Source organism: Scyliorhinus torazame, chromosome 13, assembly GCF_047496885.1.
Source record: "Scyliorhinus torazame isolate Kashiwa2021f chromosome 13, sScyTor2.1, whole genome shotgun sequence".
NCBI classification, from domain to species: Eukaryota; Metazoa; Chordata; class Chondrichthyes; order Carcharhiniformes; family Scyliorhinidae; genus Scyliorhinus; species Scyliorhinus torazame.
The window spans coordinates 175,179,002-175,202,874 of record NC_092719.1 but is presented as its reverse complement, the minus strand read 5'-3'; the positions used below and the strand labels follow the sequence as shown (position 1 = coordinate 175,202,874).

General features: G+C 49.4%; 1 protein-coding gene across 1 annotated transcript in view; it reads left to right on the top strand.

Annotated features, from left to right (window-relative positions):
- The window catches only part of cacna2d3a (calcium channel, voltage-dependent, alpha 2/delta subunit 3a), a 1,400,547-nt gene that overhangs the window by 1,150,546 nt on the left and 226,128 nt on the right, over window positions 1-23,873 (top strand). Inside the window, exon 31 of the mRNA XM_072472475.1 lies at window positions 20,328-20,398. Coding sequence (XP_072328576.1) covers window positions 20,328-20,398 — 71 coding nt within the window. The remainder of the gene's footprint in view (window positions 1-20,327; window positions 20,399-23,873) is intronic.

The window sequence follows — 23,873 nt, the reverse complement described above, 5'->3', positions numbered from 1 at the left end:
TGGGGCCTGCAGGAGAGTCATCGTGATGCGGGCAACATTCATCGGCAGGGTGCTAAAGTGATTGGCCAGAGAGTGCAGGAGAGTGATAATGACTTGCAGTGAGGACAGAGCGATGCTCCTCTTACCTGCTGAGAAATGTCTGACTCTTGCCTGAGAGAGAGCTGAGTGTGACCTGCCACTGAACGGGGTGATCTCGAAGCCTAGAGAGGCTGAATGACGGAGCTTGGCTGCTAATGTCTCCTCCAAGGCCGGTAGTCCCAGTGTGTTTCTCCACCTACTGATGAGGTGGACAGACTCGCACTTTCTCAGCTGATGCCATCCTCATTACTAGACGTTGTTGGTAGACATGAGAGGACTGGATGTTTCTGTGAGGGACGGTGAACCTTCCTTGGATGAGTGGCTAGGGGGTGACTGGGGGGTCCCCGTTAGCAGTGTGGGAGGTGGGAGAGACATAGCACTACCATTCTCACGCTGTTAGGGAACACAGCACCAAGATTGCACGGGGGTTTGTAGAGTATAACACCATGACATGAGAGCGATGAGGTTCATTGTAGGTGCGCAAAGTGATTTTTAATACAAGCAAGTTATTACAATGGTGACTTATTATCATGGTGACTTATCCTGAGGATACACCAAGATACATCTTGCTGTATCCTCAGGATCAATAGTTGAGGTTGAGGCGATCTGCTGACTTCCACACCCTGTTGCCTGAGATGACCTTGGAGGTCATCCCCTAGAGGGCCTAGACCTTGAGGGTGGCAGCCTGATTTCGGGCTGACGGGTACTGCAATGCTGCCCTCCTCGGTGTGCGGGGCTAGACGTGTGTCACTCACAAGGAGGGCGGCGCAGATGAGGGGATGGGTTGGACATGCCCAGGGTCTCCTGGGTGGAAGACCCCGGGCTGCACACCTGTCGATCCTCTGCCCTTTGGGTGCCTGAGAATTCCTTTGCTCCCCCATGGGAAGGAGGTGCAGCTGGAGTGAGAACCAGAAGCCCCACCATCCTCTGCCGCTAACACTAGTGGATTCACACAAATCCTTGCATCATGCAGTTGAAGTCCTGTACTATATAGTTCATGCTCTCAGCCATGGAGGTCATGGGATCAACTATGGAGCGGACACCCCCCACCATCGAATGCACATCTTGCACCAAGTTCTAAACTGCGGACACCACCCTCACAGCGTTGACTTTGTTGCATAGGAGTGACGGTACCATCTCCTCGGACAGAAGGCGATGGGACTCGTCCAGTCGGCCATGCAACCCAAGGTGGGATACAGTAATGCCTTCCTGATGCTGGCCACTCTGCCTTTGTAGCTCCAGCAACTCTGGGCCAAGCATACCCAGGGACTCATCATTGGCCTGTGGTTCAGCAGAGTCCTGAACTCTGACATTCGTCTGGGTGCCGGATCCCTGGGACTGCCCTGCCTCTTTCTGCAGTGGATCTTCAGCTGTGAGGTGCTCACCAGTAAGTGACCCAGACGCCTGCCTACCAATTATTCCCACCAAGGTGTGAGTATCTGTGCTGGTGGAGGGTACGAGTGACAGCTCTGATGCTTCCTCGATGCTTGGTTCCAAAGTGTCTCCCTCAAAGCTGCTCAGGCCTGTGACCTCCAGAGTGCACAGGGAGGGTCTGGGCTGGTCGGCTGATTGACCTGCAAGGGACATGAGATGACATAGAAGGAAGTTAACTCACATCTGGCTTGCACCATGGCTGCGTGTGTTGATGGCTCTCTCTTTTGTCTCTTGCCCCCACCTCACCTTCTGCACAAGTGCTGTCCTGCTCCTCGCCGGCCAGCTCAAGGGCTTTTCCCTCAAATGGGGGTTTGGATTTTCAGTTCGGGCATGACTCTGCCAACCTGTGCCCAATCATGCTGGTTGTGCTTGAGTTTGTCCTGAAATGAGACAGATGGGGAGAGTGTAGGCAGGAGTCCTTCCAGGTAAGATGGCATAAATGGTAGGTGAGTGGGAACGGGGATATGAAGAGCAGAATATCTACTGGGGGTATCATGAGGAGTGATGATTGATGGGGGGGAGGGTGATATGATTAGTGTTGGGACCCCGTGAGGTGACTAGGAGAGAGATAACTGTGGAGGTGTGATCGGGTGCAGCCGGAGACATAAGGAGGCAGACTTGCCCTGGCTGTGCTATCGTCCTGTCTTCTTATCCAGCGAGCTCGCATTCACTATTGCGACTACAGCCCAGGCAGGGTTGGTGACCTTGCTTGCTCGACGTCTGGCTGACCACGGGTGGTGGATGTCATGCCTATGCTCAACTGCATCCAGAAGTTTGGTGGGGGTTCTGTCTGTAAAACATGGTGCTGTCTTCCTGGCAGCCATCCCCCACCTGGGCTTGGAACAAGTGCTGGGGAAGTGTTTTAAAGGAGAGCCCCAATACTTGTACAGATATAAATGTTACTGGGGTGAGTGAATCAGAGTCAAGCCGCCATGAGTGCGGCGTGGAACACGTGGGAAAAAAATACGTGAATATGCGGCAACTTTTCCCACGGGCGCCCTCTGGCAATGTTTGTAAATATCTAGGAGTTAAGATGCCCCTTTTTCTCAGCAGAAAGCACTTAACTTCTTTTGATGTGGTCATGAGATGTTAATCATAGTTAGATGTTTATAAACATTGCTGTTAGTTTCACAGCAGGCTTCTTGAGATCCATTCAAGCGTGAAGCGAAATTACATTAAACGATCTAGACATCTGCTATCTGGAAGCTGTCAATCACAGCTCAGTAAAAGCTATTTATCTTTGAAGTGAATAGAAACAATATAGATCAAAGGATCTGAGGGGATTTAAAGCCTTGTGCTGTGGTTTTGGCTTTCTATGAAGTTACAGCTGCTGCCTTCTCGACATCGGCCTGAGGCAGCAGTTGTAAGGGACGAGTGACTGAAAAAGCAGTGACTTTTTTCACTGTTTTTGTCTGGATTGCTCTTTAGCTTCAAGGCAATGATCTCTGTTATGGGGGTTCTTTGATACTGGGGAGGCTCTCTGATATGGGGGGGGGTCGATTGGTGACCCAATGGAGGTATTAGCGATGGAATCCCTTGCGATCCCCGCTATGCATGAATTTTCATGGCAAGGGGCAGTGTATCACTCCTGGGCGCCGCTCCTAGCGGCTACGCAAACCAGAAGCGAGTCAGCTACGGAGGGAGAATATAGGGCGGGGTCCTCTGTTGGCTGACGTCGAAATCACAAAACACGATTGGGCAGAGAATAGGTCCCGACGGCAAAATCGTGGCGGGCGCCGACTTGACGCCAAATCCCAATTCACCGTCACCTCGACAGCCGCATCAATGTGGTCCAGAATGCATGTACAGTAAACACCGTTAGCATGTCATTAGCGGGCCCAACCCAGTATTCTCAGAGGCCTCCGCGATTCTCCGCCTCCGATGGGCCAAGTTCCCGAAGGCACGGTTCACTTGTGCTTTCAAAAGTTGTGAAACCGGTGTTGTGGCTGCTGAGGGAGAGAGAGGGGGTACAGAAAGTGTCCAACTTTGCCATAGTTTGCTAACAGGTGTGCCACTGGCCAGAGCTTCTGCCAGGGATAGGGGTAGTAGCGGGCACTGGCCAGGAGGTGAGCTGTGGGTTCGGGGTGGATGGGCATGCAACACCATTGCCACAGCTGGAATGGCAGCCATGCAGCTGCCCACACTGCTGACAGCCTGCTGTGAACATGTTGATGTGTCCCCCAGACCACTGTCCTAAGTGCCCTCTGGCCCCAGCCGACCCATCAGCTGTATGGGCACGCTCCAGCACAACCAGTGCCATCTTGTTGACTGGGATGAGTGTGTGTGGGGATTGTAATGTGTCTGTGCTGCTGCAGCTTGTCAGCCTCCCGAGTATCAATCACGGACCCAGCGAATCCCGCACCGTTTTACATTGGAATCGACTGTGCTCCCGTGGCGCCGGTGACTAGCCCCTCTACAGTCACTAAATCAATCCAGGTTCAGCGGCGGTTTTGCTTTCGCGGAAGTCCACGAATCCTGCGTCGCCGTCAATACTTGGTCTCAGAAACAGAGAATCCCGCCCATTGTCTCCCAAACAGAACATCCTGCCCTCGATTTAATCACACATGGAATTTGTTCCCACATGAAAATGCATATTTTTGAACTCAATGTTAAAATGTCTTTTTAATTCAATCCTCCTGTTGATCCTTTTCTGGAAAAACTCCTGAAAATTGAAGAATAAATTTTTAAATAAACAATTACATTAAATACAGAAAGGTCAAAACCTTTGACATTAAACATTTCTTCAACACCCGCCCTCTCATCGACAATCCCAAATAGAATTCAAAAGGGACTTTGACCATTTATAAATTGAAGGTCAAGCTTCCGGTTGAACACAAAGGAGACAAAATTGGTATTTTTCCTCCCATGTTAGAAGGGAGATGTTGCTCTTTATGCAAATATCTCTTCTGAAGTGCAAATCCATCTGTTTCCAATTTCCAACAAACATTGTGCCTTGATTTGGAGATTGCATAATCAGATTTCCTAATGAAACGCTATCCTGTAAACAAGTTTCATATTTAATGAAGAAAAGAGCAGTTCAAATAAAACTAAAACTCTTTGTTTTTATATCATTATTCATTGGAGTTTTTGGGTTAATTTTCACTGTTTTGTGCTTGTTTTGTCATGGTGCAGAAACATATGCAATATAAATTGTATTGATTATAATCCTGTTATTGCATTTTAACCGAATTACAGTGTTTGGGAGACTGTTCCGAATAGCTCAGCTTCAGTCTTGTAGTTCATAGGATTTAATGGCTGAATTAAGTTTAATTATTGGCACAATGTGGAACAAACCCAATATGATGATTAGACAATCTGATCAGTGCTCAGCTCATCAAAGAACTTGGTTTCCACTGGCCATATGTTTAATTCTACACTCAGAGAATGGAAATTGTTAAGGGAAATGGCAAACTCCTTGAATTCACGTTGCTCTTCATATTTTACATTCAACAGAAGTATGGATTAAAATCATTAAGTAAAATTGTTGTAATCCTCATGAGAGTCACGGGATGTGGACTGTCAGGTTCCCTGTGACCTCGGATGAATATGAGCTTCCATGTTAAGAGGACAGGGCTTGGGCAGCACGGTGGCGCAGTGGTTAGCACTGCTGTCTCATCGCGCCGAGGTCCCAGGGTCGATCCCGACCCTGGGTCACTGTCTGTGTGGAGTTTTCACATTCTCCCCGTGTCTGCGTGGGTTTCGCCCCCACAATCCAAAGATGTGCAAGTTAGGTGGATTGGCCATGCTAAATTGCCCTTAACTGGAAGAAATGAATTGGGTACTCAAAATTTATTTTTAAAAGGGGGGCAGGGCTTTCCTTCAACAAAGGACGCCAACCAGACATAAAAACCCCACCCCCGATGTGGGTCAGCATGGGAGACCTTCGGGGAAGTGGAGTTGTTTATCGTAGATTATTGTGTAATTAAAACATTTCTTGCTTTCATCATCGCTTCCTTGTGGTCACTCTGCCTGGAGCTAACATGACGAGGATAAATTGGAGTTGTCAACGGAGCTATCTTCTCTGAACCCGGCCCACTTTACACAGGCCTCAGGAGGCCGCCTTACTGATGACAGACACGCCACAAATAGGAAAGTTGGAGGCTTTCAATGTAGGTACCTGATGACTGGTCACAATGTGTGGAGAGAAAGCAATATTTTTATTGCACCAACGCCATCATTGGGGATGAGCGCCAGACGGTCATCTTATTCTTGGATTGCAGGGCTGCCACATGTAGCGTGATCAAGAGCCCGTACCCTGAAGCATCAGACACACGGTGATTCGTGGACTTGGTTTTGATTTGATTTGATTTATTATTGTCACATGTATTAGCATACAGTGAAAATACTTTTTCTTGCATGCTATACAGACAACACACACCGTACATAGGGAAGGAAGGAGAGGGTGCAGAATGTAATATTACAGTCATAGCTATGATGTGGAGAAATGATCAACCTAATACGAGGTAGGTCCACTCAAAAGTCTGATGGCAGCAGGGAAGAAGCTGTTCTTTTTTTTAGTAAATGTTTTTTTGTTGGGTTTTTGAACAAAGTATATTTACCGTTATGTACACAGAATAGAATACATATATATATACAGAGGAGAAGGGAACACGCACAAAAAACAAAGCAAACAACAACAACAAAAAAGTTAGAATAAAATAACTGGTAGTGTATTACATGCTAGCTCAACAACAGCAGCTCTGTACAATTGGCAGTATTGTTTTTAGCACATAAGTTGGCATCTGTTTGTGGGGGGGGGGTGAAACTGGGGGGGGTACAGAAACATTTGGGCGCTGGGGAAACAAATACAGAACAATTACAGAGGGCAATACGCGAATGGATCTGGTGTTGGTGTTGCCGCTTGCTCCTCCCGGACGGTTTTCGCTGCCGTTGTTGTCTCGCGATCACCTCCGCTTCAGCCATTCGTCCCGTCTTTCGCCCGGATTTTCCTTGTTCTCTGCTCCTGTAGATGTTAAATTTGTTATTGTTTCCTGTGCCCTCCTTCCGGCTGTCACTCCCTTGCTTCCCGAAGAAGCTGTTCTTGAGGCGGTTGGTACATGACCTCAAACTTTTGTATCTTTTTCTGGCGGAAGCAGGTGGAAGAGAGTATGTCTGGGGTGTGTGGGGTCCTTAATTTTGCTGGTTGCCTTTCCGAGGCAGCGGGAATTGTAGACAGATTCAGTTGATGGGAGGCTGGTTTGCGTGATGGACTGGGCTACATTCACGACGTTTTGTAGTTTCCAGTGGTCTTTGGCAGTGCAGGAACCATACCAAGCTGTGATAAAACGAGAAAGAAAGCTTTGTATGGTGCCTCTTGGCAGTTAAGTTGGTGAGAGTCGGAGCTGACATGCCAAATTTCCTTAGCCTTCTGAGAAAGTAGTCATTGGTGGGCTTTCTTAACTATAGTCTCAGCATGGGGGGCCAGGACAGGTTGTTGGTAATCTGGACACCTAAAAACTTGAAGCTCTCAACCCTTTCTACTTCGTTCCCATTGATGTAGACAGGGGCATGTTCTTCTCTATGCTTCCTGAAGTCGTTTCCTGATGGTCCCCATTATCGTTTCGCATTTCCGTTTCCATACCGCCACCCAGGCTCAGGGAGAGTCTGTGAATTTTTGGCCCGGCTGTGGAAGCTTGTAGAGTACTGCGAAATCGAGACATCACTGTCTGAAACGCTGTGAGACAGGCTGGTGTGCGGTATCCACCATGCGGCAACTCAGAGAGAACTATTAGCCGAACCACAGCTGGACCTGAAGAGGACAATGGAAAATAGCTCTCACCTACAAGAGTGCGGAGCATGGCAGGCAGGGGTTACAGGGCATGAAGGTCCTCAGCCTCGGGTATTCAACCGCCCGCAGATCACCGCCTTCTCGGTCAGTTGGTTGCAACCCCCGACCCTGAGGGTGCAACCTCCGAGGGCCGAAACAAACGTCGGAAGGGCCAGCATGCTAGACAGGCGTTTTCCTCCCACCCAGAAGACCCAGACCACCGAGACGGGAACAAATATGGCTGGTGGGACCGTGGTGAGAGACACCCGAGAGATGGCGTGCCCTCCCGCCACCTCGCCAGGTATGGCTGACCTACCCAGGCTCAGACATTTTTTGTGGCCAAGATTGCTGACGACTGCCAACAGCTGAATTACATTGCTGCACCGAGGTTAGCACCAGTATGAATCACGCTCCACATAAATGACCACCCGATCTTGATGGAGTTGGATACAGGAGCTGCTATCTCTGTTGTAAGCCGCTGTGCTTTCGACCGGATTCAGCCAGGAATCCAAGTCTTACTTTGCAGGATACGGACGCTCGATTAGCCACCTAAACCAGAGAGCCGTTGGCGAATCCCGGAACCTCGGTGGTTCCCGTCGAGTATGGACAGCAATCCGCCTGTTTGCCTTTAATCGTGGTGCGAGGCGATGTCCCTAGCTTACTGTGCCAAGATTGGCTGAAATGTGTCTGTCACAACTGGCAGTAGGTTTGCCAAATGTGCCCAGATGGGCCTGATGGCATACTGGCGAAATTCCACAAGGTGTTCCAGCAGAGTTTGGGCACCATCTGGGGGGCCACGACAAAAATCAGCGTAGACCATCAGCGTAACCGTGTTATTTCCAGACCCACCCGGTTCCATATGTACTACAGCCGAAGGTGGATGCTGAGCTCGATCGCCTGGACTGTTTGGGCATCATCCGTCCCATACAGTTCATGGATTAGGCCACGCCGGTCGTACCTGTGCTAAACCCGATGGGACCGTACACCTTTGCAGAAATTGCAAGATGATGGTCAACTAAGTTTCCAGGTTGGACCGTTACCCAGTACCACGAATGGAGGACCTTCATACAAAACTCAGTGGAGGTCATTCCTTCACGAAGCTCAATATGAGCCACCCATACATTCAGTTCATTTTGGACCCGGAGTCCAGGAAATACGTGACAGTAAATACGCAGCGGGATTTTTATGCATATACCAGATTGCCTTTCGGGGTATCATCAGCCTGCGCGATATTCCAGCTGGTAATGGAAAACATAACCGTGCGTTGGGGTCTACCTTGATGATGTGTTCCCCATTTCTCGGCCACAGGGGTTAGACTCCACATGGAGAAGTGCATATGCCACGCTCAGAGGTTACGTACCTCGGTTACCCCGTGTACCGAAGCGGCCTTCACCTGGTCGGAGACAAAGTGCGGGAAATTCAGCAGTCCCCCGTTCTGGAAGGCACCACGGAACTCTGTTCATTCCTTGGACTCATAAATTATTAGGAGAAGTTAATCCTGAACCTCATGACCCTGTTGGCCCCCCTGCACTGTTTGCTGAAGAAGGGCCAGACATGGACATGGGGTCGGCAGCAGCAGGTGGCCTTTACTGAGGTAAAGAAACAGCTCTCATCTTCATGACTGCTTACGCACTTCGATCCCGCCAAACCGCTGATAGTCACCTGTTCAGCCTCGCCTTATGGCGTTGAACAGTTTTGGCTCACTAAATGGACAATGACACGGAACGGTTTTCACCTCTCAGACGCTTGCCATGGCCGAGCGAAATGACGCCCAAACCGAGAAGGAGGGTTTGGCCATGGTGTTTGCGGTTAAAAAGTTCCATCAATACGTTTCCGGGCATGTTTTCACGGTATTGACGGATCACAAACCCTTGCTGGGGTGGTTCAAAGAGGACAGATCCAGCGTTGGGCTTATCTTTTGGTGGCTGATGAGTATGTCATAGATTATCATAGAATTTACAGTGCCGAAGGAGGCCATTCGGCCCATCGAGTCTGCACCGGCTCTTCGAAAGAGCACCCTACCCAAGGTCAACACCTCCACTCTAGCCCCATAACCCAGTAACCCCACCCAACACTAAGGACAATTTTGGACACTAAGGGCAATTTAGCATGGCCAATCCACCTAACCTGCACATCTTTGGACTGTGGGAGGAAACCGGAGCACCCGGAGGAAACCCACGCACACACCGGGAGGATGTGCAGACTCCGCACAGACAGTGACCCAAGCCGGAATTGAACCTGGGACCCTGGAGCTGTGAAGCAATTGTGCTATCCACAAGGCTACCGTGCTGCCCCGATGTGTAAGTACACTGCCCCGGGATGAAGATCTCTCATGCGGGCGCTTTGAGTCGGCTTCCCCTGCTGACTAGGCCGCCAGTGCCCACTTGCGCCGATGAGGTCATTTCGACTTTACATTTGATGGACATGTCACCCGTCACAGCATCCCAAATTCGTGCTTCGACCCAGACGGACCCCCAACTAGCCAGTGTCCGGCAGGTCATTTTGTATAGGGCACAACACCGAACTGAAAGCCTTCACCACGAAGATTGCAGAATTCAGTATAGAAGATGGTATCCTTCCATGGAGGACACGTGTCGTGCTCACAACGAAGGCTCACGCTCCCATTTTGCAGGATCGCCATAACGGTTCATAACATAAAAATGCTGGCCCGCGTATGGTGGAGAGGCATTGACACCGATAGCAAGAAGCTCGCCCAGCAGTGCAGACTGGGCCAGGAACACCGTAAGCTTCTGCTAGCGGCACCTATCTACCTTTGGCAATGGCCAGGGCGACCTTGGTCTCAACTTCACATCAATTTTGCCAGCCCTTCCCAGGGATCAATGTTCCTGATCCTGGTCGATGCACACTCAAAATGCATTGATGTTCACCGAATGCTTTTGATGCCCTCTGATGCCACGATCGAATGGCTCTGACAAACGTTTACCACGCTCAGCATACCAGAGGTCCTCGTCTCGGACAACGGGGCAGCGTTCACCAGTGCAGAATTTCAGACCTTTTTATAGACGAACGGGATTCACCATGTCCGCCCCGCACCGTGCTGCCCGGCATCAAACGGGTTGGCCGAGCGGTCGGGACATTCAGGCGGTGGATACAGAAACGGACTACAGGTTCCCTTGAGTTGCGTCTGGCCTGTTTTCTGTTACAGAACTACGCGTATGGTGGACAGGCATCGGCACCGATGGGAGTGGCGCCATCAGAGTTGCACATGGGGCGGGCCCATGCACACGCCTGAGCCTCGTGTTGCTGGACATGGCAGGAAGGTCCGCAGTGGGCAGGAAAGGGCTGGTGTCATACATGGTATAGGCGCAGGGTGGTGAATTGAATTGGCACAAGGATCACCTCTGCAGCTGCACTCCGGCATTGGCCGACCCTCACTCGGATGAACCGGCACCATTGTTGTCATCTCCACCGCCAATGGCCCTGGAGCCGCCACCTTGGGTCCAAGAACCCCTGGATGCTGAGATGTTAGATGCAGAGGACTCAGATTCTGAGGCGATGGAGACCGAGATCCAGGTGCAAAGAGGTGAGATCTCCAACACAGGGTTTACAGGCAGAGGATCGTCTCTCTCACCATGTCTGAGCACCGGTGGCTTAGGAAGTTCAGGCTCTCATGGCAAGTTGATGCTACCACCAGAAGCCTTCTGGAACAAGTGGAGCAAGTGTAGATGAAGTGTCAATTGCCACAACACTGGAAAGCCTTCTCCCATGGGTCTCTGCCTCTCACTAAGTTGTGTGCTGCCTCCTGCAAGGAGAGAAAGCAGAGAGGTGGGTGAGTGGTGATAATAGCTTGTGTGGCGAGGATGAAAATACATCATTTGTGATGGTTGACTGTGAGAGGTGGGTGCAAGAGGACAAAGACTGAGAGTGTAAGTGTTGGCTGCCTAATGGGGATATGAGCAAAGAGAGGAATGAGTGGAGCTGCAAGGTGTGTTAACCTGGAAAATGCTCAGTAGGAGACTGCTGGGCAATTCAGTGTATGGGGCTTGGCATCTGAAATTGTTATGTCACTCACCTGTCAAGCCCTCTTGCGGTCCTGGACCCTCTTGGTGCACTGCCTCCAGTTTAAAGAGACCACACTGGGTCTACAGCCGATGGCATAGCTGGGTAATAGCCTGCATGAAGCAAAACAAAGGCACTATATACACTGTTCCTCAGGAAAGCTGATGTGGACTTCCGGGTGCGGCGATGACCAGCTGAGTCACACGTTTCGGCACCTCCCGTTGGAACGGACCTTTGGGCTCTTCTGCCCCAACGGCAATTTTTGACGGCTAAAACCATTGTGTGGTGAAATAGAAGGGAATCCCCCCGGATATATATGGAGAAAGGAGAGAGTAGTGGCTGGATTGCAGAGGATCCTCAGGAGCAGCGGCAAGGAAGGGAAGCACGAAGCAAGATGGCGGCGGAAGGAGGCCGTTCGGTGTGGGGCCCGGAACAGCAAGAGTTCCTGCGGCGCTGTGTGGAGGAGCTGAAGAAGGAGGTGTTGGCCCCGATGCTACAGGCGATTGAAGGGCTAAGGAAGGCACAGAAAACCCAGGAGTTGGAGCTTCGTGATGTGAAGGCAAAGGCTGCCAAGAATGAGGATGAAATACAGGGCCTGGTGGTGAAGACAGAGACGCACGAGGCGCAGCATGAAAGGTGTGTATAGAGGCTGGAAGCCCTGGAGAATAATTCGAGGAGGAAGAACTTAAGAGTTTTGGGTCTTCCCGAAGGTGCAGAGGGGGCGGACGTCGGGGCATATGTGAGCACATTGCTTCACTCGTTAATGGGACCGGAGGCCCCGACGGGCCCCTTGGAAGTGGAGGGAGCATATCGAGTCCTTGCGTGAAGACCAAAGGCAGGAGAAATACCTCGAGCCATAGTGGTGAGGTTTCACCGCTATAAGGACAGGGAGATGGTCCTGAGATGGGCAAAAAAGACACGGAGCTGCAGGTGGGAGAATGCGGTGATCCGCGTGTACCAGGATTGGAGTGCGGAGGTTTCAATCGGGCCAAGGCGGTGCTACATAGAAAGAAAGTTAAATTTGGAATGCTGCAGCCAGCGAGACTGTGGGTTACACACCAAGGGAAACATCACTACTTCGAGACGGCAGAAGAGGCGTGGACATTTATTGTAGAGGAGAAGTTGGACTAGACGAGAGAGAAAGAGTTTCTGTAATAAAGTAGTGGGGGGATTGTATGGGAGGGGGAAGGGGGGGGAAAATTTTCTCTATTCCCCTCGTTGTGGGGGGGGGGGTATGGTGAACTGTGGGCGCCGGTGGGGAAGGAGAGGGGGAAGGAGAGAGGGAGCTGCGCCATTAGGGGCGGGGCCGAGTGGGAAACGCGGGCTATGTTCCCGCGCTATGGTAATTGCGGCGGGAAAGGGAGCGCAGGAAGGAGGGGGCCTTACACAATGGGGGGCCAAGGATAAACGGGGGAAGCCGAGGTCAGCCAGAGTTTGCTGACTTCTGGGAGCAACATGGGGGGAGCAATTACGCTAGAAAGGGATCTAGCGGAGGGGGGGGGTGGGTTAACTGGGTTGCTGCTGCTAAGGGAAAGGGGGAGCTGTTATGGGGCGGGGTGGTCGGGACGGGAGGACACCGTCGGGGGGACAAACGGGAGCGTGGGAACCGGGTGAGGAGCTGGTCTAAAAAAGGGGATGGCTAGTCGACATGGGGGGGGGGGGGGGGCGGTAAAGAGCCCCCCGACCCGGTTGATCACGTGGAATGCGGGAGGGCTGAATGGGCCGATTAAGAGGGCAAGGGTACCCGCGCACCTAAAGAAATTAAAGGCAGATGTGGTCATGCTACAGGACTCGCATCTGAAACTGGCGGATCAGGTCAGATTACGTAAAGGATGGGTGGGACAGGTATTTCATTTGGGCTTGGATGCGAAAAATAGAGGGGTGGCTATATTAGTGGGGAAACGGGTAGTGTTTGAGGCGAGGACCATAGTAGCGGACAGTGGGGGTAGATACGTGATGGTGAGTGGCAGATTACAAGGGGAAGCGGTGGTTCTGGTGAACGTATGTGCCCTGAACTGGGATGATGCAAACTTCATGAAGCGGATGCTGGGGCGTATCCCGGACCTGGAGGCAGGAAAGTTGGTAATGGGGAGAGATTTCAACACGGTGCAGGATCCAGGGCTGGACCGGTCCAGGTCTAGGACTGGGAGGAGGCTGGCAACGGCCAAGGTGCTTAAGGACTTCATGGAGCAGATGGGAGGAGTAGACCCCTGGAGATTCACTAGGCCCAGAAGTAGGGAGTTTTCCTTCTTCTCTCATGTCCACAAGGTGTATTCTCGGATAGACTTCATTGTCCTGGGAAGGGCACTGATCCCGAAGGTGACAGGGACGGAGTATTCGGCCATAGCCATCTCGGACCATGCCCCAAATTGGGTAGATCTGGTAGTAGGAGAGAAAAAGGAACGGCACCCACTCTGGAGATTAGATATGGGACTGTTGGCGGATGAGGGTGTGTGTGTAAGGGTGAGGGGATGTATCGAAAGGTACCTGGAGATTAATGATGATGGAGAGGTTCAGGTGGGAGTGGTCTGGAAGGCACTGAAGGCGGTGGTCAGAGGGGAACAGATTTCCATAAAGGCCCATAAGGGGAAACAAGAGAGTAAAGAGAGGGAGCGATTGTTGAGAGAAATTTTGAGGGTGGATAGGCAGTATGCTGAGGCTCCGGATGAGGGACAGTACAGGGAAAGACGAAGGTTGCATACGGAATTTGACTTGCTGACCACAGGCAGGGCAGAGGCACAATGGAGGAAGGCACAGGGAGTACAGTATGAGTACGGAGAGAAGGCGAGCCGGTTACTGGCCCAACAATTGAGGAAGAGAGGGGCGGCGAGGGAGATAGGTGGGGTGAGGGACGAGGAGGGTGAGATGGAACGGGGAGCAGAGAGGGTGAACGGGGTGTTTACGGTATTTTACGAGAGGCTATATAAGGCTCAACCCCCGGAAGGGAAGGAGGGAATGATGCACTTCCTGGATCAGCTGGAATTCCCGAAGGTGGAGGAGCAGGAGAGGACAGGATTGGGAGCACAGATTGAGGTGGAGGAGGTGGTAAAAGGCATTGGGAGCATGCAGGCAGGGAAGGCCCCGGGAACAGATGGGTTCCCGGTGGAATTTTATAGGAAATACATGGACCTACTAGCCCCGCTTCTGACGAGAACCTTTAACGAGGCCAGGGAAAGGGGGACGTTGCCCCCGACGATGTCGGAGGCGACGATATTGTTGCTCCTGGAGAGGGACAAAGACCCGCTGCAGTGCGGGTCTTACAGGCCTATCTCCCTTCTGAATGTAGATGCCAAGCTCTTGGCCAAGGTGGTGGCGATGAGGATAGAGGATTATGGCCCAGGGGTGGTTCACGAGGATCAAACTGGGTTTGTTAAGGGGAGACAGTTGAACACTAATATACGGAGGCTGATAGGTGTGATGATGATGTCCCCGCCGGAGGGAGAGGAGGACATAGTGGTGGCGATGGACGCTGAAAAAGCATTTGATAGAGTGGAGTGGGATTACCTGTGGGAAGTGTTGAGGAGATTTGGATTTGGAGAGGGGTTTATTGGGTGCGTTCAGCTCTTATATAGGGTCCCGGTGGCAAGTGTGATCACAAACAGGCAGAGATCTGACTACTTCCGTCTATATAGAGGGACAAGACAGGGGTGTCCCCTGTCCCCGATACTGTTTGCGTTGGCAATTGAGCCACTGGCCATAGCGCTGAGGGGCTCTAGGAAGTGGAGGGGAGAACTTAGGGGAGGAGAAGAGCACCGGGTGTCATTATACGCGGATGATTTGTTATATGTCGCGGACCCAGTGGAGGGGATGCCCGAGATAATGCAGACACTCAGGGAGTTTGGGGAATTTTCGGGATATAAACTGAATATGGGGAAGAGTGAGCTGTTTGTGATGCACCCTGGGGAACAGAGCAGGGGAATAGATGATTTGCCGCTGAGGAGAGTAACAAGGGATTTTCGGTACCTAGGGATCCAGATAGCCAGGAACCGGGGAACCTTGTGTAAGCTTAATTTAGGAAGATTGGTGGAGCAGATGGAAGAGGACTTTAGGAGATGGGACATGGTGCCCCTGTCACTGGTGGGTAGGGTGCAGGCGGTCAAAATGGTGGTCCTTCCACGGTTTCCTTTTGTGTTCCAGTGCCTCCCTGTGATGATTACAAAGGCCTTTTTCAAGAAAGTGGATAAGAGCATTATGAGCTTTGTGTGGGCTGGGAAGACCCCAAGAGTGAAGAGGGGGTTTCTGCAGCGTAGCAGGGATGGGGGGACTGGCACTGCCGAGCTTAAGTGACTATTATTGGGCCGCCAATATATCAATGGTATGCAAGTGGATGGGGGAAGGGGAGGGAGCGGCGTGGAAAAGACTAGAGATGGCGTCCTGTAGGGGAACCTGCCTGCAAGCATTAGCGACGGCGCCTTTACCGTTCTCCCCGAAAAAGTACACCGCAAGTCCAGTGGTGGTGGCAACACTGAAAATTTGGGGGCAGTGGAGACGGCATAAGGGAGTGACGAGTGAGGGGGGGAGGGGTGGGGGTGGGGGGGTAGGGATCGGGGTGGAGGGGTAGGGATCGGGGTGGGGGAGGGGTAGGGGTGGGGGGAGGGGTAGGGGTGGGGGTGGGGGGAGGGGTGGGGGTTTAGGGGTGAGGGTGGAGGGGTAGGGGGGTAGAGGTGGGGGTGGGGGGGTAGGGATCGGGGGGGAGGGGTAGGGGTGGGGGAGAGGTAGGGGAGGAGGGGGGTGTGGGGGGGAGGGGTGGGGGGGAGGGGGAGGGGTGGGGGGGTGAGGGGGAGGGGTGGGGAGGAGGGGGAGGGGTGGGGAGGAGGGGGAGGGGTGGGGGGGAGGGGTGGGGGGGTGGGGAGGAGGGGGAGGGGTGGGGAGGAGGGGTGGGGAGGAGGGGGAGGGGTGGGGGGGAGGGGGTGGGGGAGGGGGGGAAGGGTGGGGGGGTGGGGGGAGGGGGAGGGGGGGTGGGGGGAGGGGTGGGGGAGGGGAGGGAGGAGGGGGAGGGGGTCCACGCGGGCCCTCAGGGGTTTCCTATAGTTGTTTGTATATTAGCTATTTATACTGGCGTGTGGGACGTCATTGTTTTGGAGAGTTATTATTTTGTTGTTGGCAGTTGCCGTTTAGTTAATATATTATTTATTTGTTAAAAAACGGTCATTATTATTTATATTGTTTTAAAGTTGTAAAAAGGGGAAAATCCTGTACTGTTCTTGTTTGACCAAACAAATTTGAATAAAATATATTTTTTTTAAAAAGAAAAGGAAAGCTGATGTCAGAGAAGTGCTCCCTGAATACTTGCTGTGTGTATGGTTTCCTGTGGTGTGCCTTCCTCCTCATTCTCCTTGTCTTAGTTGCTCCTGTTCTCTGCTCTTTTCCCTGTTGCTCCACTTCCTCCTCCAGCCCCCAAACCAAAAGGACCAGACCAGCCATGACTGCAGTCAAGCAGATTCAAAGGCAATGAAGAACAGTGCAACATGAGCAAAGTCTTCTCAGCAGTCAAAATTCAGTTTCCAGTGTCAGAATACAGACTAAAATGTGTGCATGACTGGAAAAGATCAGCTGCTAACCCACATGTAGTGGATGACCTTTTAAAATAGTCTGAAGTATCTACACCTCCCTGTTAACACCATGAGTTGCTAGCAAGCATAGTGAGGTGGGTACTGGGGAAGCCCAATATCACAAAGTGGTTCTCTATCCAGTGTCAGAGGTTCATTGAGAATGTTTTAGATATGGGGGGGATATTTTCCTCTCCTGTTTTTGAGGAGAGAGTTCAGCAAGATTAGGGGTGGAGGGGTGGACAATCCTGCGAGTGTCCCACAACGCATTTTACCCTGGTGGGATTTCCCGTTGTGATTATCCCTACCTCTGTCTCCCCCCCCCCCCCCCGCCCCATCGATGACATAACGTTGAATGTTGGGATCCCTATTCGAATATATTTAAATATAATTATAAGGCTTTTACCCCTGAAAGTCCCCCTACATTAAATTGTCCATTCAATTGAATAACGGCAGCCCCCCCCCCCCATGGCATGCACAGGTGAGCACAGCCCCCAGAGGAAAGAGTGTTATGTCCTGGTAGTGCCAGGGGGTAGTGCTGGGGGGAGGTTTTCCTTGATGGGGAAGGGTGTTCTGTGCACAAGGCGGGGGGGGGGGGGGGGGTTCATGGTGGGAGTTCCTTTGTGATGGGGAGTGTTCTAGCAGTTTGAGGGTTATATCTATATTTTTTTATTTTCGGTACATAGAAGATAGGAGCAGGAGGATGCCTTTTGGCCCTTCAAGCCTGCTCTGCATCACGATCATGGCTGATCATCGAACTCAATAGCCTAATCCTGCTTTCTCCCATTTGATCCTTTGATCCCATTCTCCCCAAGTGCTATATCCAGCCGCCTCTTGACTATATTCAAAAAGATATATTCCATAAAAGGCATCCAGATCTTTTAGAAACCTAAGTTGCGAGCCCACCCCGCCAGCATGACATCATGGGACCCACCCCTTACCTTTTCTTTGCACCGAGTACCTAACCATATGGCGGAGGAAACTGTCCCTGGGGCCAGCAGCTTCTATCCCCTTACTCCTGCCAACTACGTCACTCTGCAAACAATGAGAAGATTCTGTCCATTATTTTAAATCATTCTGATGGGCTCGTTGGACCAAGCCCGTGCCAATATTAGGGACAGGGGGTGGATGCGCTGAAGGGGGTAGCACACTTTCAACTTGTAAAAAATGCATGCTTGCAACCGGTCATATTGGATGCTACTGTTACCAGTTTGAGCCTCAAATACAGGCACAGGGTGATTGAATTTGTAGGTCACAGTAGCAGTTGGCATTTGCCATGACTTTTCCTTTGCAAATATTTTCTTCCAGTATCAAGTTTAACTGATGTAACTTCCTTTATGATGACTGTTAATTTCCTGTCTGCAAACACAATTCTCTTTTAAGTTGGAGATCGGATAATATTTTCCATTTCTGTGGTATTTTTGGACACGTCACAAGCAGATTAAATTTACTGTAAGTTTTTGGCATTTACCTTTAAATATAATTTACAAGTAATTGCAAGAGTCTGTTCTTTTAGGCAGAAGACACTTCAATTGGTAGATCTAATTCCATCTGGGTATCTTATGCTGCAGGAACTCTGAACAATTACTATCTGTCTAGAAAACTGGACCAATGAAATACTTTTGCTAACCATTCTATTCTGGAATTTTAATCCTTCTGAGAGTTACCAAAGTGCACTCATCTTAAACTCATTACTGAAACCACTGTAGCATAAATAAAATTTCAGCAATCAAATGGATTTTTAGACATCAGGCTTCAAGGGAGGATTTGGTCCAGTAACAATTTGGGAAATGTTTCCATTTTTCTATGAACATCATCCTGTGCCAAAATTACCATTTTAAACAGGATTTTTTAAAATTACAAGATGTCAGCTTTAAAATAAATGTTCAAATTTAGCTTTTGTGTGCTTGTTTTTGCAATTTCAGGGTGAAACAATGATAAGATAATGCAGCAACAGTAGTATAAGAATTGAACTTTATTTCAGATAATAATAATCTTTATTAGTGTCACAAGTAGGCTTACATTAACACTGCAAGGAAGTTGATGTGAAAATCCGCTAGTCGCCACACTCCGGCGCCTGTTCGGGTACACCGAGAGAGAATTCAGAATCTCCAAATCATCTAACAAGCATGTCCTTCGGGGCTTGTGGGAGGAAACCGGAGCACCCGGAGGAAACCCACGCAGCCACGGGAGAACGTGCAGACTCAGCACAGACAGTGATGCAAACTAAGGCAGAAAATCTCACCCACCTTTTTGAGATTTTCAGACACAGATGCTCTGTATTTGTAGCAAAGCCATCTTTCCGGCCGACGTTAAGGGTCACAGCATTAAACTAACCTGTTAAGATCATTGTGAAAATTGTCAATCTGTTCAATACATTTTCAGAATTCCTGATGACTTTGATGATCTCCCCAAATCACAAATATTCTCTGCTTTTCCTCACAGTTTTGACAGAGATTACAATTGATCATTTGCCTTTTTATAAAACTAACATAAATGCAGTAATATTCTGTAATACTGTAAGTATTACTGTAATATTACCACTGTAATATCTTAAGTTTTAAAAGTTCTGCGCCAAGAAGTTACTTTTGGTTTACCTCTGTTTACCATTTTATCTTTGCTAACACTTCTGAAACGGTTCCTCCTCTTGTTCTATAGATGAAGAATATCAGTTCTGCTAGTAATTATTAATTTACAGTTAACTTGGAGAAAACCTAACTCAGCAATATTTGAAATCTGAATAAACTGATGTATAAAATACCATGACTGAGGTCAAACATTATCAAATATTAACATGCATTTCATTTCATGCTTTTCTGCTGTGAATTTCCTAAGTGGCTCCTGCCGGTAGTTCCCGGTCCAAAATAAATGTTGTTTTGTCCTTTAACAAAGATGCTTCTGGCTTCTGCAGTAATTCTAGATTTAATCTGGTTATAATCACACTTTGCACTTCAAGTTCTGTCACTATAACTTCCAACATTGGGTTTTTCATTTCATGTCTGACATTTATATTTCAATTCCTTCTCTAAACATTAGAAGGCACATTTTATAAAAATGACAATTTCCTTTGACACATCACTGTTAGACCAATTCGTTCGATGTAATGCATACACAGCTCTTTCATATTATAATAAAGGATTGGCACATAATATTTCTAAAGTTGTTATTCAGTTTGCTTCGTAAACTTTTATGAATTTTATTGTGTCTCTTTTAAAAATGGTCTGTTACAAATTCACCTGTTTGTTGTGCAAATTCCTTGACCTGCCCCTTCACGGCAGAGTATTATTACCATAACTTGCCTTGACTGCTGAGCCTTCTGTGATTTCTGAATAATAATGAACACTCCAAAACTTATCTTTGTAACTGTCACATTAGAACATGTCAAATACTGGCCTTTGTCGCTTTCAATTTTATTCTTTGCAGCTCCATAGTGGCCTAAGCTCCTCGCAGATAGATTATTTCTTTCCTTTTTTTCCCAGACTGGAACTTTCTTCGGTGAAGTGGAAGGAGCTGTTATGAATAAACTATTAATGATGGGCTCATTTAAACGGTAAGACTGATGTGCAACGGCAAAGAAATGACACGGATTGCATGCAAGTTAGAATCACTTTGATGATGTTATACCGACAAAAAGTGAATTAATGCAAACATTTTTTATTCGGCTCTCATTCACAACAAAGAAACTGCATTTAATTATCAAGATCCTTAATGCTTCCCATGTACAGAAATTGAATCTTTTGGGTGGGTTTCCAGTCGCTCCCACCGGTGGGATTCCGACCCCGGCGGTGGGACGGTCAAGCCACGCAAAACAACAGGAACGCCAGCAGCCAATGTTGAGCCTCCTCTGCAACCAGAATGCATGCTGGACATTCAACAAGATAACTATAACAATAAATCCTTGATTTTTGCTCAGTCCATCCAGGGTGAACAAGGTGGTGGGCAGTTGAAATGACAGTCATGGAGCACAGTCCCAATTCAATAGGACGTCATTTTAAGTCAGCAAAAATTAATTGTTTTTTGGGGGGGGGGGGGGGGGGGAAGGGGGGCAGTCGCCAAAGGCAGTTGGGGGAATTTTTAACATCCAGTTGATCCCAGCTGCCTATGCATGTCATATGCCTCCTTCTTCCTTTTGACCTTGGCCTCAATATCCCAAGTCATCCAGGATTCCCTCCTTCTACCAGCCTTATCCTTCACTCTCAGAGGAATGTGCTCACCTTGAACCATGGTTAACATCTTTTTGAAAGATTCCCACTTACCAGCTGTCCCCTTGCCTGCGAATATGCACCCCCAATCAACTTTTGAAGGTTCCCGCCTAATACCCTCGAAATTGACCTTGTCCCAATTTAAAATTTTAACTTTTAGACCAGAACTATCATTCTCCATAGCTATCTTAAAACTAATGGAATTATGGTCACTGGTCCCAAAGTGATCCCTCACCAACACTTCTGTCACCTGCCCTTCCTTATTCCCCAAGAGGAGGTCACGTTTTCTGGTGCCCCTTCTCTGGTTGGGCCATCCACACATTGAATGAGGAATTATTTCTGATTACACTCGACAAATTTCTCTCCATCTAAACTCCTACTGCTGTGGCTGTCCCAGTTAATGTTGAGAAAGTTAAAGTGCCCAACTATTACCACCCTATTTTCCCGGCAACTATCTGCAATCTTTTTACATATTTGCTCCTCAATATACCGTTGCCTATTTGGGGGCCTATAGTACAGTCCTATCAAAGTGATCTCACCCTTCTTATTTTTCAATTCTACCCATATAGACTCAGTGGGCGAACCCTCGGATATATCCTCTCTCTGTACTGCCATGATACTGTCCCGAATCAAAATCGCAACTCCCTCTCCTCTCTTACCTCCTGTTCTATCTTTCCTATAGTATCTGTACCCCGGAACATTGAGCTGCCAGTCCTGCCCCTCCTTGAGCCAAGTTTCAGTAATAGCTATAATATCGCAGTCCCATGTACCTATCCATGCCCTGAGTTCATCTGCCTTGCCGGTTAGGCCTCTTGCATTGACATAAACACGGTTCCATCTGTTCCTCTGCCTTATACTTTTCTCCTTACTGACTTTTGTTTTTATCCACTTTTTACTACCCTCCGACTTCCTGCATTGGTTCCCATCCCTCTGCCACATTAGTTTAAACCCTCCCCAACAGGGCTAGCAAACAACCCCCTAGGACATTGGTTCCAGTCCTGCCCAGGTGTAGACCGTCCGATTTGTAGTGGTCCCACCTCCCCCAGAAACGGTTCCAATCTCCCAAAAATCTGAATCCTTCCCTCCTGCACCATCATCTCTCAAGCCACGTATTCATCCTGTCTATACGGTCATTCCTACTCTGACTGGCACGTGGCACTGGTAGCAATCTCGAGATAACTACCTTTGCTTCACAGCTCCAGGGTCCCAGAATCGATTCCCAGCTTGGGTCACTGTCTGTGCGGAGTCTGCACGTTCTCCCTGTATCTGCGTGGGTTTCCTTTGGGTGCTCTGGTTTCCTCCCTCAGTCCAACGATGTGCAGAGTAGATGGATTGGCCATGATAAATTGCCCTTATTGTCCAAAAAGGTTAGGTGGGGTTACTGGGTTACGGGGATCGGGTGGAGGTGTGGGCTTGGGTGCTCTTTCAAGAGCTGGTGCAAACTCGATGGGCCGAATGGCCTCTTTCTGCACTGTAAATTCTATGATCCCTAAATTCAGCATGTAGGACCTCATCCCGTTTTTTTACCTATTTCGTTGGTGCCTATGTGCACCACAACAGCTGGCTGTTCACCCTCCCCCTTTAGAATTTCCTACAGCCGCTCTGAGACATCCAGGACACTTGCACCCGGGAGGCAACATATCTTCCTGGAGTCTCGTTTGCGTCAGCAGAAACGCCTGTCTACTCCCCTTACAATCGAATCCCCTATCACTACAGTTCTACACTCTTTTTCCTGCCCTCCTGCACAGCAGAGTCAGCCATGGTGCCATGAACCTGGCTACTGCTGCCTCCCCCTAGTGAGCCATCTCCCCCAACAGTATCCAAAACAGTATACCTGTTTTGGAGGGGATGACTGCACGGAACCCCTACACTGCCTTCCTACTCTTACTCTGTCTGATGGTCACCCATTTCCTATCTCCCTCAGTACTCTTTATCTGCGTGTGACCAACTCGTTAAACATGCTATCCACGACTTCCTCAGCATTGTGGATGCTCCAATGTGAGTCCAGCCGCAGCTCCAGAGCCGTCAAGCTTTTTTTTTCAAAAAATATACTTTATTCATAAAATTTATCATAAGCATTACAGAAACATTTCAAATTGTCTTGACTATACATTTCCGGCAGAGTTACACATTGCCTTGACTTTCTTCCATTCAATTTTGATATTATTATTCACATATCACTCTTTACATTACAATTCCTTCTTAAATATTTACATTGTCATGTTTGTTTTATACATTGGAGTGTTGGTTGCCCAGACCGAGGGGGGTTTACACTGTTACCCGCCCCTCGGTGTACCTTTGCTGGAAAGACCTTACACAGTGGTCTTCCCCCATTGCGCCTTGGCGGCAGCTGCCCCAAGCTTGAGTGCGTCCCTCAGCACGTAGTCCTGGACCTTGGAATGTGCCAGTCTGCAACACTCGGTCGAGGACAATTCTTTGCACTGGAAGATCAGCAAGTTTCGGGCAGACCAAAGAGTGTCTTTCACCGAGTTGATGACCTTCCAGCAGCAGTTGATATTTGTCTCGGTGTGTGTCCCTGGAAACAGTCCGTAGAGCACAGAGTCCTGTGTCACAGATCTGTTCGGGATAAACCTTGACAAATACCACTGCATCCCTCTCCAGACCTTCTTTGCAAAGGCACATTCCACAAGGAGGAATTTCCCCCACAGCCACTCCGAGGGCAGCGTGCATTGGCGCAGAGCCTTCGTGTGTCCATGAAGAATCTGACAGGGAGGGCCCTTGTCACCACCAGCCAAGCTAGGTCTTGGTGCTTGTTTGAAAGTTCTGGTGATGAGGCGTTCTGCCAGATGACTCTGGCAGCCT